The sequence below is a fragment of the Triturus cristatus genome, chromosome 2_1 (assembly GCF_964204655.1).
Source record: "Triturus cristatus chromosome 2_1, aTriCri1.1, whole genome shotgun sequence".
NCBI classification, from domain to species: domain Eukaryota; kingdom Metazoa; phylum Chordata; class Amphibia; order Caudata; family Salamandridae; genus Triturus; species Triturus cristatus.
This window is the reverse complement of record NC_140581.1, coordinates 457513944-457529917: the sequence shown is the minus strand read 5'-3', so window position 1 is coordinate 457529917 and position 15974 is coordinate 457513944. Positions and strand designations below refer to the sequence as shown.

The 15974-nt window shown below is 38.4% G+C and overlaps 1 protein-coding gene across 1 annotated transcript in view; it reads left to right on the top strand.

Moving 5' to 3' along the window:
• The window catches only part of PDE8B (phosphodiesterase 8B), a 977294-nt gene that overhangs the window by 664877 nt on the left and 296443 nt on the right, over nucleotides 1–15974 (top strand). The window contains exons 9-10 of the mRNA XM_085632271.1: nucleotides 1256–1344; nucleotides 13386–13443. Coding sequence (XP_085488397.1) covers nucleotides 1256–1344; nucleotides 13386–13443 — 147 coding nt within the window. The remainder of the gene's footprint in view (nucleotides 1–1255; nucleotides 1345–13385; nucleotides 13444–15974) is intronic.

Sequence of the window (15974 nt, the reverse complement as noted above, 5' to 3'; positions counted from 1 at the left end):
GAAGTACATTAGCAAAGTTTTGGTCTGGGATTTAGGTACATCAACACAGCTGTAGGTAAGTCCCATTACTGCACTGTTATGCAGTGTTGCTGCAGGTCAACGCAAAGGTGCATTTTCTCTGCAGTAAGTATCTAGATTAAGACATATAGGTTGAGCTGTCTGTGGTATTACAATAGTAGGCATCACTACTACAGGTCACGTGTAAAGTGCATTGCCTGAGCTGAGTGTAGAACTGATAAAATAGACTGCGCTGCAATGGTGGAATGAAGTAAGCTGGACCGTGCTGTGTGACCAGTTCCAAAAATGTGAGGCATAATATGTGAGAAAAAGGCTGCATATTTTGATGAAAGGAAAGGTTAAGTGAAGGGCATACGTAAATTACCGAATAATCCAGCACAGTTGTTATTTGGGGTGGAGGAACTGAGCAATCTACTATTTGGTCTGACTTTATTCAGCAATCTCTTGAAGAAATATCCTTATTCGTTGTGCATTGTATCTTTTTACTTCAATCTTCGCATCCTCTTAATTAGATCAGAAAAGAGAAAAAAAAATTAAGCATAAGAGTATTAACCGTGACAAATTATTTTTAACTAATTGGTGCTCTTTCTCGTCATATACACTTCAATAAATCTCTTTTTGTTATACATTTAAGTCTTTGTAAGTTTAAGAAATGATACATTTGCATGTTTCTGAAAGGTAATTAAAATATGGATTGATTTCTCGCGTCAATGTCTCATAATTACTATTTTCTGTAGTTTTGTTTTTCTTATTTTGACTTACACTAGCGTCTGGAAGTGTGGATACAAAATTAAAACCTCATCAGATTTTTTATTTTCATTTACAAATTCGATCTGGGTCTATATGTTCATTTTAAATTCCACTTTCTCTGTATTAATTGAGCAGGTATTGCATTTTGATAAATAGATAGCACAGTTGTTACAGCTGGAATGTGACCATATAACCTGGTACTTTTCTAATAATATTCTATGTTTTCCTATACTATCTTATGCCTTCTATTATATTTTATCTTTTTTCTAACCAAGCTGAGTGGCTTAGGACACTTTTATTTCATAAATTCATGTTGTAACACTTTATTATAATTGAAAATACATGAATGTTAATACCTTCACTGTTCTGTCTGTTGAACCTAAAGATGACTGCGGTGTTGATTTAAAGGCAAATATCAATGAATAGTCTAGTCCACGAAAACATGGATCAAAAAAATGTCTAATGGCATTTTATGGTATCTTTTAAGGACTGGCAAGGGATCTACTATGCAAGGCGAAAAGCAGGAGACAGCATACAGCAAAATGTAAAGATAACACCTGTGATTGGCCAAGGAGGGTGAGTACCAAAACAAAGTGATCTCATGTTAGATAGCCGCAATAGGTACAACATAGAACATTTCCATATTAAACCATTAATTTACATGTGTTACTTAAACTGACAATTAAACAATATAGGCTAAAACACCTATATTTTTGAAAGCTACTTAGCACACTGCTTCTTTTAAGTCATTAGTATAAGGTTTAGGAGTACTTGATGATTTTCTTTTTACTCAAATCATAAAGCAATATTCTATATCAAATATCAGAATTCAAAATTATTTATTTAAAAGAATGCCAACAAAATCTTAATTAACAGACAACCATTGTCAGTATTTGTTTAGAAATGCTTGAACCACTCTGTCACAGTAAAGCAAATATTGCCAATCCAATTGATTCTCCAATAAGCCTACTAGGGCTGTACAAAGTTGAGTAAAACCATTTACACTGACTATGTTAATTTATTTTTGAAACTTCACCAACCTTAATTATATCACAACGTTAGAGAGGTTTAAAAAACTTCAATCGATGAATCGCACACAAAGTAGTTTTTACAGGAAGGAAACTCTGCAAATTCTGCTTTTATCAAGAGAATTCTCTTGCTATAAGCAAACTTGCTTTAAAAGACTTGGCTTCAAAATATTTTGCAGGAATTATCTCCTGTGAAAAATCTGCAAAATCCACAAACTTTACAACATCACAAAACTGCAACTTCTCAATTGCAAATAAAATGCTCACAGGATTCCTCTGGACTGAACCATCTGTAACTCAGATGTGCTGGTGCTATTGACGAATAACTGTCTTTAGACAATCTCCCTGTAGGCTTGGCATTTAAACTGCATATTTTTTCTGAAAAATTGTCCATATGTATGCCAGTTAAAGTAATCACAAATCACAAGTAAAGTCTTTTAAAATGAGAAGGATACTATGCAAGCAGTCAAATTTACATTTCATAAAGAGGAAATAGAACTAAATCAGGAAGTGTTATGTTATATTAGATGCAATTAGGCAATTAAGCTCAGGTTTTTGTTGCGTTCTGTGTCACTGAGACTAACTTAAAAACAAAGAGGGGCCTTAGACAGACACTTGGCTCTGACACCTAACATCTATAGCATGAATTTACATGTTCATAACTGTTTCCAGTAGGCCCTGGAGGGTAAAATACTGTTTTGTGTTATGGCAAATGGACATTACTACAGTTATTTACTGTTAGTTCTTATAAAATATCTGCATAGGAAGGTGTGTGTCATTGTTTGTGCAGAGAAAATTGTTTTCAATTTATCATTAGGTTAATGGCACCAGAACTAAACAAATATATAACATACCAGCATGTTTCTGTATCCCAATGTTGCTACAAAACAGTACTTCAGTCTTTACAATCAGCATTGCTCTTGCTTTATTACTGTTGACTTTTAAAAAGGTTTTTGAGGGATGGATTTGGTGGGTGGATTTTATGAGAATGCCAGGATTATTATGGGCATGAAAATAGCTACTAAGAAATATGTGGTACAAAATACAACATGCAACCAATTTAATATTTTCTTCAATTTTCTGCATATGCTTAATGAATATTTCTGTTTTTCAGTTACTTTAAAATGTTAGTAAACCATCAGTGAAAAAAGGCTCTCAAAGGTTTTTGGATTTCATTGGAATCTGATGTAAGTCTGTGCTGCACACCAGAATCAATACTATAAAAGAGTTCTTAAAATTACATGTTCAAATGTAAATATTGTAAAAGTTGTATGCAAAGACCCACAGGAGCACATCAAGTTACCAAAGGTCAATGAGAGTCTCTGTAGGTGTTCCTTACCTTAAGTGAGTGAGCACAAATAACGATGTGGGGCAAATTATGCATTGATTCATCTGTGGGCTCTTAGTACAGGTAAAGAGACAGCACTCTTGCAATCCATTTGACACCAGTATTTATACTTTCTATGATTCTAAATTAAATTTACCCAGGAAAAGAATGTATAATCTCTCAGCATAAACATTTTACTTGTTGCAATAAAACGTACATTTTGCATGCTTGATTTACAATAATAAAATGATCAGTGTTAAAGCATTTCATGACAATAATCCTGAACATTAATCTATTTTAAGCAGCAACTATTTTTTATCACAAATACAGGCGTGTTTTCTTCCCCTTTTGTAGGGAAGTTAGGTTTCATGAGTCTTCACTCAATCGAGTAGTTTACCAATAAAGGGCCAGTTTCCCAGTCATTTGTTTCCAAGCTACACATATACACAGAGTGGGAAGAAAATGCGGTGCATGTGCACAAACTGATGTTCACTGGTTTATTTTAGGCACAGAATGTCTATTTGTGGAAGTGAGGTATACGGCAGTCATATTTCTTTGTGCATCCCTCATTCATAGAAGTACTTTCAATAATTTTTAGTCACTCAGAACTCCATCAAGCTAATTATTCCTGAACTGGCATAACATTTGTATAGTGGAAACCACAATGCACATCCCACAGGCATTGTACGCAATTCAAGTTTTTGCCACAACTGCCCTTCTCCAACATGGCTCTTGGGAGCTAATGTACTCAAAATCAATGGGTGCACCAAATTCTTTATTATGGAGAGCAGGACTGTGATAGGCAGCATAGCACGAGTGCTGCCAAAAGAGGTGTACACTTACATTGTGAGGAGCAGAATAATTCGGCTAAATTTGAATTCATGTATCTTGTCCAATTGCTTCAAAGATATTTGTTTATGCATTTTCATTTCTTATTTCTAAAAGTATTACAAAGGTGTGACAATATCACCCATTCCAACCTAATATTCTCTTTATCAAAGAAAAAATATTTTTTTCAAGATAACTGAAAATAGTTCATGTATATCCCTAAGAGCAAAAGAATGGCAGCCAGTGTTGCTTATAATCTTTAGAGGAGCTGCAGTGAAGACCTTGTAGTGAACTCTCAAGGACACCATCAAGAACACAATTAATGGAAATTATTCTCATCCAAGATCAGCTCTGTTCTCACAATGCTGAATGTTGTATAGACTTAAGATCCTTTAACTAGTTGACCATATTATACATTGAAATAGCCCATGTAGGGTGCGATGAAGCAGTGACATGAAGTAGTAATGGTCTGTGAGGGACTGTCAAATCACAATATTCAATGTAATTTTCAAATTGTAAAATTCGTCTTGGGACAACCAACAGTTTATATCTTGGACTGAACACTAAAATTGGCAAACATGGTTTCAAAGGGATTCACTATTCTAGGTAAATACATTAAATCCATAAACAATGCTTTGCTGTTTCACACAAACCATCAATAAGCAATAAATGCACTTGAGGAACTATAGCTCTAAGATTGCTAAATTTTGGTAGTACAGGAGAAAAGCTAATTGGTCATAAAGATGGATTCTAATGGACACGATAATTATGAAGCAACAGTTTTTTAGTTTCCAAAAGACCAGGGACATTTTGGGGCTTTCTTTATTTTTATGGGTGTAGTAGCTCACAACAGATACCAATTTTCAAAATCCTTTTTGTATCCATCTTCATGAACAATTTTACTTTCAAGAAACTTGAAAAACTGATTTTCTGAAAAGAGAAGGGATATTTTGTCTCACAATTAGGTGCAATCTCAGTTCCAATGAAGTAGTAACTCCTCTTTTGGTAAGGTTGCATTGCATGTCCTGCTAAGAAAGCATTTTGTTAATAACTTTATTACCGTTTGAGGAATCTACACCCAAAAAAATAAACTTCAGTAATTTACTTTTGCTCAATCCTGTGAGGTTCATCAATGGGAGTTAAAGGTTTTACAATGAGTAAATGTGATTTATATGTTAATAATAGACATCAAAGGACGATGGTATGTACTACAAAAAGATGGTTTGGATTGCAAATAATACTTTGTAAATTGCCTATTTTTAAGTGTTTTTATATGGACATCAAATTTACCATATCCGAAGTACATAACTATCACAGAAAACATGGATGTTCATCCCAGAGGAATAAAAAAACACCTTAGTTTGCAACTGTTTTATTTGTTATTTTTTGTCTATAGTGTTTTATAAAGCGGAAACATGACCATCACGGTATCAAAGCGCTGTACAAAGAGAGATCTGAACAGGGTTGCAGTGCAATAAACACCTGTCACATTGCACATTACAAAGCAATAGAATACAATTTAGAATGGGGTGGGTGGTGGTTACCAAATAATTCTCTTATGACATATGTTTTTCCAGTAGTAGTGCTTTAACTTCCTTCTGATTGTTCTTGTTGAAGGTGGTAGGTAGTTCTATGTATTTCGAGAAGATCCGGCAAAAGTGCAGTTGTGTGTTTTCCTTTTTTTGAATCTGGCTGGTTCTACTGTGAGGGATTTAGCACTTCTGGAATCTCTTCCTGTCCCTGATAGCTTGATCCTATTCATCATCTATTTAGGACCAGAGTTATGTAGAGCTTTGTGTGTTATGCATGCCATCTTCAGTTGGATCCTAGCTTCCACTGGGAGCCAGTTGAGGGCTCTGAGCAATGGAGTTATGCAATCATTATGACATGTGCCTGTTAAGAGTCTTGCTACGGCATTGATAGTCACTTTCACAGGGGATAGGCTGGTTTTAGGTAGGCCTATTAGTGTGGCATTTCCATAGTCCAGACTTTAGAGCACTAGAGATTGAACCACCGTTATGAGGTCTCCTGGCAATATGAAGGGCTTTCTTTTTTCAGCATTTGCAAATTCAGGTTAGTGCTTCTAGTTGCAGCGTGTATATGTACTTGCATGTTTAGATTTGAGTCTAGTGTGATGCATAGGAATTTTACAGAGTTGCAGAGGGTTGGTGCACAGTTTAGTGAATTGAGGTTCCGAGCCCATGGTTAAGGTTTTTGGGATCTGAGGAGCAGGGAGAAAATAATGAATTTGTTTTTTTTATGCATTTAGGGGGATATTCACAGGGATCTATCGCAGAGTTAACGGCACATTATCGCAGCCAAAGTTGCGATAAACTTATTGCCCGAATCACAAGCTGGTGTTAACAGCCCACAGCACCAGTTTACCCGCAATAGCAGCCGCAAAAAACAGCGCCACAGATGACCCCCGTGACAAAAGCCGCGACAACACCACTCCACAACATTCACAACAACCAGCCAGAACTGCGATAAGAACACAAAACAGGCGATAAAGCGCGTTAGCAGCACAAAAATAACACCTGCTCTGACCTGGTGCAAAGTCGGACCACAGCCTGCACCACAAAAGGGAGCCCAGCCCACAGCCACATCAGAAGGGCAACAGATGCACCCAGGCAACTTAACATGCAGCCCGGAGGGCCAAAAGGGCAACAACAACTGCTGCCACCACCCCCAGGACCCCCCCTCCCCAGCACCCCCCGACCAAAGACATACCACATCAGCTACACCTAAACATGTACAAGGTAATCCCATTGATGTCGCAAAATCACAACTGGTGACATGCATGTGTCGTCACAAAAATAAGCATCACACATTCACATGATCATTGAAATGAAATGAAGACACATGGTGGCTCCCCTCGGGACAATCCGTAGGTCACAGCCTGCAAGACAAAAATCATAATGAGATGGTGTGTCCTGCACACATCAAAGGAAAGAGAGAGAGTGAAGGAGAGAGAGAGGAAGAGAGGGAGAGAGAGAGATACGAAGAGAGGGGGGAGAGAGAGAGAGAGAGAAGAAGAGAGGGGGAGAAAGAGAGAGAAGAAGAGAGGGGGAGAATGAGAGAGAAGAATAGAGGGGGAGAGAGAGAGAGAGAAAAGAAGAGAGAGAAGAAGAGAGGGGGGAGAAAGAGAGAGATAGAGAAGAAGAGAGGGGTCAGAGAGAGAAGAAGAGAGGGGGGAGAGAGAGAGAAGAAGAGAGGGAGAGAGAGAGAGAAGAAGAGAGGGGTAGAGATAGAGGGAAGAAGAGAGGCGGAGAGAGCGAGAAAAAGAATAGAAGGGGAGAGAGAAGAGAGGGGGATAGAGAGAGTGCTGCCCCTGTGCACCCAGGCCACACTGCTCACCGCCCTTTTGCGATGCAGGGCACGCAATGAAATTTGTTTTATTTATTTAGTTGTTTACTTACCTCCAATTATCCATATTCCGGTTTTTAGTACCCCCCACCCTGCCCCTTCCCTGCCCCGCCTTTCTGCCCCACGGAACTCCCTCCATGGGCCGCGGCTGCCTCAGGGTATCATCTAGTCTCTGTATATCCTTTTGCAAGAAGAGTTTGACGTAGATTTGAGTGTCATCTGCATTCATGTGGTACAAGATTTTTGATTTTTGTCGATGTAGTAGTGTAGGGAGACGCTACACACACTGTTTTAGGTTTGTGGTGAGTGAATCTTTATTGAACACAAGAATAAAAACAGAAGAATAAAGACTGGAGTAAGTTCAGATTATCTATGAGGGCTTCAGTTGATGGTGATAAGTTTCCTTTCTCCCGGAAGCGTCACGTCTCTCATGATACCCCAAAATAGAACAGAAAAAAACCAAATCCCAAACCAGGGATTAGAAAAAAAAGGTCACTCTTTTCTGGGACACTCATCAGAGTGCTACCTTCACCAGGCAGGGTGTATTTATGTGCAATAGGAGGTTGTGGTTGGAACCTTTTGGTGATGGGTTCAGCCACACACCCACATGCACCTCCCACATGCAACTCTCTCTCCACCCAAGTGCCTGCTATTTTATGGCACCCCACCAGCCCCACCAAAAGCACCTTGTATTTTTCAGTACTTGCCTCTGACCATGACCTGTCTCCTGGGCCGTGGTATTGGAAGTTGAGGTGTTTATCTCATCCCTCAAATCACCGGGACCCTAGTTGGCTCATTCCAACAGCGCTTCTTCAGAATCCTCCAGTCCAGCTCCCCCAGGGCACTCGGATACTCCTGCAGCTTGGTCCCCAATACAACGCTGTACTCTGACCAGGACTGTCCTTGCCTCCAGTTGCAAGTGCCTTCTTTCTCCCATATGCCTGTCTCAAAGAATTTCCCTTGCTGTTCCTCTCTCTCTGCGTTTCCCTCCTCTCGCTTCTTGTCTAGCCCTTCCCAGGGGTGTGGCAACTCTTCCGTCCCTTATTCAGGGAAAGCTGGAGCACTCTCCATTGTCAGGGCTTGGTCGGAAATGTCGGCCATGTTGAAAGTCCGCGCTTCCTCACATAAGGATTTCAGTGAGAGGTTCCATGTATAGATTGAAGAACATTGGAGAAATTATGGATCCTTGCAGGACGCCCATATCAATGTCTGCTACATCAAATAAATTGTGTCCGAGATTGACTCTTTGTTGTCGGTTCTGCAGGAAGGAGGTGAACCAATTGAGGATGATCCCTGATAGCGCCATTCCGAATTCAAGAGTGTAGTATGTTTGAAGAATACTCCGTAAACAGGCTGGGTTGAAGTTGCAGGTTTATTCATAAAGAAAGAACCCATCCAACAGGAAAGGCTGAAGTACCAACTGACACTGAACCTCAAGTTACCAAGCTCTTACATGCAGGCTACTATGACATGTCAACATTCCAATATGACATAGACAGAAGAGGAGGCAATGCTAACAAGTATGAAGAAGTGGTACAAGGTATACCACAAAGAGTTTCTCTGAGGTGTTTGTGGCTGAACACCCCTGATAAATCCAAAAGTATTAGGAGGCAGGATTCATTTTGGTCGAGTGATGCTTGTATATCATCTAGGATGTTTAGCATGGTGACCTCAGTATTGAGACTAGGTCTAAAACCTAATTGGTATTTGTCTAATAGCTAAAAATTCTTGAAGTGTTCACAAAGTTGTTCATATGCACTTTTTTCTACTAAAATAGCCAAGAAAGGCAAACTGGATATCGGTCGATAGTTGTTTAAGTCTTTTAGGTCAGTGCCTGTTGTTATTTAGTAGGGGAGTAACTTGGCCCATTTTCAGGCATTATGGAAGGAAACCTTGCTGGAGAGATGCCTTCATAATTTTCATCTATACGGTGGTGACTGCTAAGTGAATCTCTTTCAGAAAGTGGGAGGGAATAGGATCATCAAAATGTGTGGGGGGTTACATTGACTGAATGGTTTTCTGGATTGCCCTCTCCAACAGAGATCTGAAACTGTTCCAAAAGACTCCACTTATCCTTGGGATAGTAGGGGTGTGTTGGTCAGTATTCTTGCTGTGCATTGTGAGGTTGGAGTTGTTAGATTACCAGAGTTGAGCACTAGCTTGGCATGGAATAGAGTTGCTTATGGTTGTGATTTTTTTGTGTGAAGAAAATTGAGAAGGCATTGCATATTTCCATTGAGTTGTTTGCGATTTTGGGTTCTGCAAGTTTTCCTGATTGTTACTTTATTATGTGAGAGTTTTCTGGGCTGATTCTTCGCTTCCTCTAGTTGATTTCTGATTGCTGTTGTTTTGGCATTCAAGATAGATTTTTTGTATGAGATTCTGTGTATTCTCAACTGTTCAAGATAGGTAATGTTTGGGTCCTTCCTCCCTAGACGCTCCAGATGTTTAAGTTGTCTTCCTTAATTGTTTATGTTTTGGTTGAACCATGGCACTGACAGTTTTTTCTTTTTTGTCATAAGCCTTCTGGATTATGTTGTCAATTGTTAAAGAGATGCGTCAGATTTTGCACTGATGTATGCTCAAAATGGGGTGCCAAGGAAGTTTGGCACAGCCCCATCAGTTCCGATTTGTTTATGTCTCTTTATTCCCTCACCCATGTTTTCCCCTTCTTGTTTGACCCTTAATTTTAGTTTAGTGTGCTATATTTGGAAAAGAACTTGATGGTGGTCTGACCAGTCTGTTGGGGCGATGTCTAGCATGTTTACTGATCCCAGATTGGCAATGATGAGGTCCAGTGTGACACCATTGTTATGGGTTGGTCCCTTTCATACTTGAATCATATTGCGTTCCAAAAGCAGGACATTGAGCATGGCCACTGTGGGGTCTTTTGCATTGTTCCAATGTAGGTTGAAATCTCCTAATAATATTTTATTAAAGAGTGGGGTAGCATTTATTGTGATCGTGTGAATGAGTTGCTCCTGTGTTGTCTCTTGGTGGATGGTATACAAGGAGTTTAGCAGCAGTTTCTTATCAGTTCCCTTGAGTTCAAATGATGATGTTTCTTTTAGCAAGAATGAGTTTAAGGTTAGGGAACTTCTGTAGACTATGGCGAGACCTCCCCCCTGTTTCAAAGGGTGATCTAGACGCAAGATGACAAAATCCAGGGGAATGAGAAGGTCCAGTATTGGAGCTGCCATTGGGTTGAGCCATGTTTCAGTTAGGAAGAGAATGTATGATCATGTGCTAAGATCTCAAATATATGATGTTGTAATTGTTGAGGAGGTTTTCTGTGTGCCCTGATAGTCAATTAGCAGAGTGGTTATCTCTACTTCTGAGAGGTGATTGTTTGTTCTTCTTGGCCAGAGGAGCTTGTTGTCTTGGGGAATTGTGCATCTGCTTTTGTAGATAAGATTACTGCTGGACAGGGGGGAAATTGCATTTGGCGGTGGCCATGTACATATTCTCGAGGGTGAGTAGAAGAGTGGGGACTTTTTTATTGTACCATTCAATGTCTTTCCTGAGTAGTTGCAGGTTATCATTGATTTGGTATACATGGCGTTTGTGAGTTGGACATTGGCAGATTGTATTATCATTCTCTGTGAATGTTTGCAACTGTTTTTGAAGTGTCTGCATTTTTGTTTCAATCACATGCTCTTTATCTGTGGGTTGTTTAGGGTGTCCTGACCCACTTCCTGTTAATGGGTAGTTGCTTCTCATTCTGGGAGGGCTATTTGTGGAAGGGCCAAGTTGGAGTCTATGTGAATCTATGTAGGCTGCAGGGCTACGATTGTCTTTAGGTGTAGCTCTTTGGGCAGTGTTAGTAGGCTTAAGATAATGGTTAGAAGTCTGAGTCTGAGACGGGTAGCTAGGAGGTTTTGCTGGGGCTGCTACTTGCCTTTTTAGGTCACTGAACAGTGAGTCAAATGTTTGTAGGTCATTGTCTGCTGCTTGGATCCTGTCATTTTGCTTTGTGTCCCGTGTGGATGATCAGATTGGTCTTAATGGCTCCCTTTGGGAAGCAAAAATAAGACCCGAATATGACAGTTTCCTGGTTGCTCCTAAGAATATTATGATGGAATTTTTTTGCTCCATTTTTAGATAAGTCAGGTGCGTAGTTGATTCTGAATGAGTTAACTCCTGATGGAGACAGGATGGGAGCAATTGCATTGTTGTGATCCGACATCTTACTGTATTAGAGACCAATGTTCTTTTCCCTCTATTAAGGGACAAGGACCAGACAGCAATGAGTTGAGTGGTGCCACTGTCCTAGATTTTTCTTCATTTTGTACTGCTTTTTTCTTCTCTCTAAAAAGACTGAAGGCCACAGTAGGTTAGAATCATGTTGGATCATTATTCTTTTTGGTAAGGTTACTTCAGAGTTTGCAGTAAAATCATAACTTAGAGGGAAGTGCCACATAATTCTAGGAGCCCTCATGGACATCTTTGCAAGCCATTAACATTCATACCTAACCAAATGTGTAAGTATTCCTATATGCAGAATTGTAGCAGCTGAACAATTGTATGTATAGAGGGTTGGTACAGTTTCTTTTAAAATTAGGTGTTATAAATGATTTTTACCACACACAAAATATTTAGCCCATGCCTCCACATCCCACTTAATTTTGGAGGCATCGGAAGGAATGCTTAAAGGCAGTTGTGGTCACACTTTGGGCTCCTGTCAGTCTTTGCAAGAGGTCTAATACTGCATTTACATTTGAATATGTAAACATTAAGAATTCTTTTGTTGATTTTTTGTGTGCATGCATTGAGTGAACTGATTTAATACACTGAAATATATCAGAAGTTGCATTGCTCATCTCACTCATTAGCATACGGATAAACTCCAAATAGTACAAGATGAAAGTAGATGTCAAGTTTTTGCAACAAAGGCATGATGCAAAAGGCTATTTGATTATGTTTCAATGTATCTCATTTTGATTCTAAGTAGAATGTGTAGTTTAGGTTTGTTCAATTGTGGTGTTCATTTCTACTCAATTGTTTCAATTTCCTCTTCTATGGTGAAGTAACACAGAGAAAACAAGCACATTCATTTATGGCTGATGACAAGCAAGTAACCAAACACTAAATCACCCGCAGCTATAAAGAAATGGAAGAAGCAAATTTAACAGCTATTACTTTTCCTTAGCGAAGGTGTATTTTAAAATAACATTATTTTATAGTTGTATGGGCTTGAACATTACCAATAGTTTAGATGTAATACAAGTATTAAAATATGAAAAGGACTGAAAGACATGCCTGATGTGTAAGTAATTTATAAGTATGGTCCTCAATGCAACTCTAAAAGGATGTCAAACTTCTGTTCAATCCTTATAAAACTCCTTCATAGACTTTGCGATCCTTACCACATATTATCTTCCAATCCACAGCAGTAATTTTGTGTCACTTGGCAGAGGAAATATTGGGTCTACTAATCAAAATAAAACCTAAATCTTCACCTGTAGATTGTGTTAGTGTAAGATTTAAGATTTTTGGGAATATATACATGCTTAAAAGGTTAACAAATGTGCACTTGCACATGCTAACTTTAAAACAAAATCTCCTGTGGCAACATTTTGTTACCATTGAAAAAAACTCTCCACTTATTTCCTTACCAATTTCGGTGGTCTCAATCTGCTCTTCCATCCTGAAGATAGATTTACACCCCCGTGCACGCTGCTTTAAGGAAAGCATTTCTGATTGTATCAGATCTGGGAATGCAATTGGAAAAGTTTGTTAGTACATTTGTGAAACATTTTGTTCACTTATTTTGTAACTCATTGTCACTCTGAAACACCTGCTCCAGAGCCTTGAGAAAAGATGTTATTAAATGTGATGTTACACCAAAATTGGTGTAATGTTATGCCACCCAATTAATGTACAAGTGTAAGTTCATGTCAGATGGGCAAATGATTATAGATCAGGCAACCTGCCTTTTATAATAGAGGAATAATATTTAGTGAGGCATATCTTCATGAGATATATATATTTTTTTTATTACTGTGCCATTTTGAAAATATATCTTTTGTCTGTTTTAAGTAATAATGTTTGATTCTTTGTGTTACCAGGAAAATTAGACATTTTGTGTCCATGAAAAGGCTGTGTCAAAATGACAACAATAAACAGGTACTATGTTTATTTTCAACTACATTTATCCCAGTATGTTAGCTTCCTTATTAACCTGTTACAATTCTAACAGATAGCTTTTTTATAAACCAGTTTTCTTTAAAGCATTTAGGTTTTACATTTTTGTAATACAACTGTGTATTTTACTTCACATTTTGCTACATTTCCAAAATGTAATGAAATTCTCCATTTACATTTTTATGAAGACTACTTTGTAAAGTGGCAATTAGATTATTATAATACTATCAATTTACCATCAAGCTAGCTATAAAACAATGGTTGACAATCGCTGACATAATGCAATATTGTGTTACATAAAACATTGCAACATTGACATGGTAATTTTGTCCTAAGTGGCAAAATCAAACACAGAATCACCAATGTGCAAAGAATATTTGTGATGAGAATCAGGTGTGTTTTTCTATCTGAATTAAAGTTTGATTCGAAAAAGAATGGGGAATAAGTAACATTTCTATTGGTGACTAATTGAAATCATGAAAAGAAGTGCATAGCCATCCACAATCAACATCTAGATAACAAAATTCATAGCATGAAATTTGAAACTATTACAAAAATTGTATTAAATACACTTTATCTAGCTCTGGAGAACAAGGAGGTAATAAGGTTTTCAAAATAGACAAAGGAAATCATAAACATAAGATTATTCATCATTAAATATAAAACAAAATATTTGAGACTTGTTGTGCATTACATTAATCAGGACACTCAATCTACCCCTTATAGTTTAGGCCACATATAAGAAAACTTAACACATTTTATAACCTGCCTTATTAAATACAGTTTTTGCCACAACAGCCTCCTTGCACATCCAAATTCCATACTTGTTAATAATTTAGACCTACGGTACAGGTTTTATAAACGTGAAAAGCAATCCTAGAGCAATAAATCAAATTATTGAAAGCACCTTTAACAAGGCAGGTCAAATTATATTTAGTGTTTATGTGACTCCTACATTTTTTTCACAGTCACTCATATGTATACTTAGAATCTTTCTCAAACATTACCTAAAATAAGAAATTATATTTCAGCACCAAAAAGGTGTTTCATAAAATTCTAAATATTTCAGCGTTTCTTTCAAGGTTAAGTCAAATATGTGTGTTGATTACAGATATACAAGAATATAATAAACGTAAATAATAAAGGCAAATAATAACATACCTTCATTATATTCAGCAAACCAGACATAATGTAAAAGCTGAATTTAATTAGAGTAACTTCCTTCAAACATAAAATCAGTCTACATTATTTACTAAGCCAATTCACCTTCTTGATTCCTCACTTTCTATATTACACTATTAAAACCTTTAGATTTAATTGAGTTAATCAACTCAAACGAGCAAATATTATTGTGTATATGATTTTACAGTTTGCATTCACTGACAATCTTACACCATCTTACACCATTGATTCAGTGCACTAAGTGACCACCATAGAAAGTTGATCAGCAATAAAAATGTCTAGGTTTATCATAGTTTTAGAGACTAGGGGGCATATTTATAATAACGGACGCATCCCTGCATATCAGCAAGGATGCGCCAGGTATTTTGCGCCCCAGCTCCGCCACCATGGATGTGCCGCATTTATAATGCGGCGCACCATGGGGCAAAAACGGCACAGATTCATCACGCATCTGTGCCGTAAAAGTGGCGCATTGCTGGAGTTGCGTCGCAAGCGTGACGCAGCTCCAGCAATGCTCTGGGGGGCCCTATCTTCACAATACTGCGTCAATCCTTACGCCTGCTTCAAGCAGGCGCAGGGTTTTGACGCAGCATGGGCTCAAAAGTGACTGAGTGAAATCTTGTAGATTTTACTCAGCCACTTTTAGGAGGCGTTCCTGCGCCAGAACGCCCCCACCTGCCCTGAAACGCCTACATGTGGCGCAGGGCTTTACAACGTGACGCATCTGCCAGATGCGTCACGTTGTAAATACCCCGCACCATAGCGCAGGATTTGCACCGCTGCTGCGTCACAAAAGTGACGCAACGGCGGCGTAAATGAGGCGCAAGTCAAACATAAATCTGCCCCTATGTTATCAAAAGATATTTATCAATATAACATTGAAACTTGCTATGGTACAATATCTTCGCAGCTTTAACATACTTGTTTATTTACCATCACTTTTCTACTCCTTAGAAGACATGTATACTACTGCAAAAGTATCATATTGTGTTACCATGTTAGTGCTGATAATGTGAAAGTCATAACTTCACAGTACGTAAAAATATTTTGGCTTGTGCTCCTTCCATTGCATTACAACAAACAAATGATGGACGGAATGCTGACAATGCATACATTCTCCCCCAGTCAAGAGATCTGGGTTAAATCCATCGTTCTTTTGCCCACTACACCACCCCAGTTCAGACATGGCCATATGCAAATCAGTCTTGACCCTGTGCCTCATGGGAACAGTCCAGCCCGAACTGCCAAGCCATGTCTTCCCTGGACCGGAATCAAGCATCCTAGGACCGGTTTCTGGCTATCAGCCGTCATCAGCCAGGATAGCTTGACTC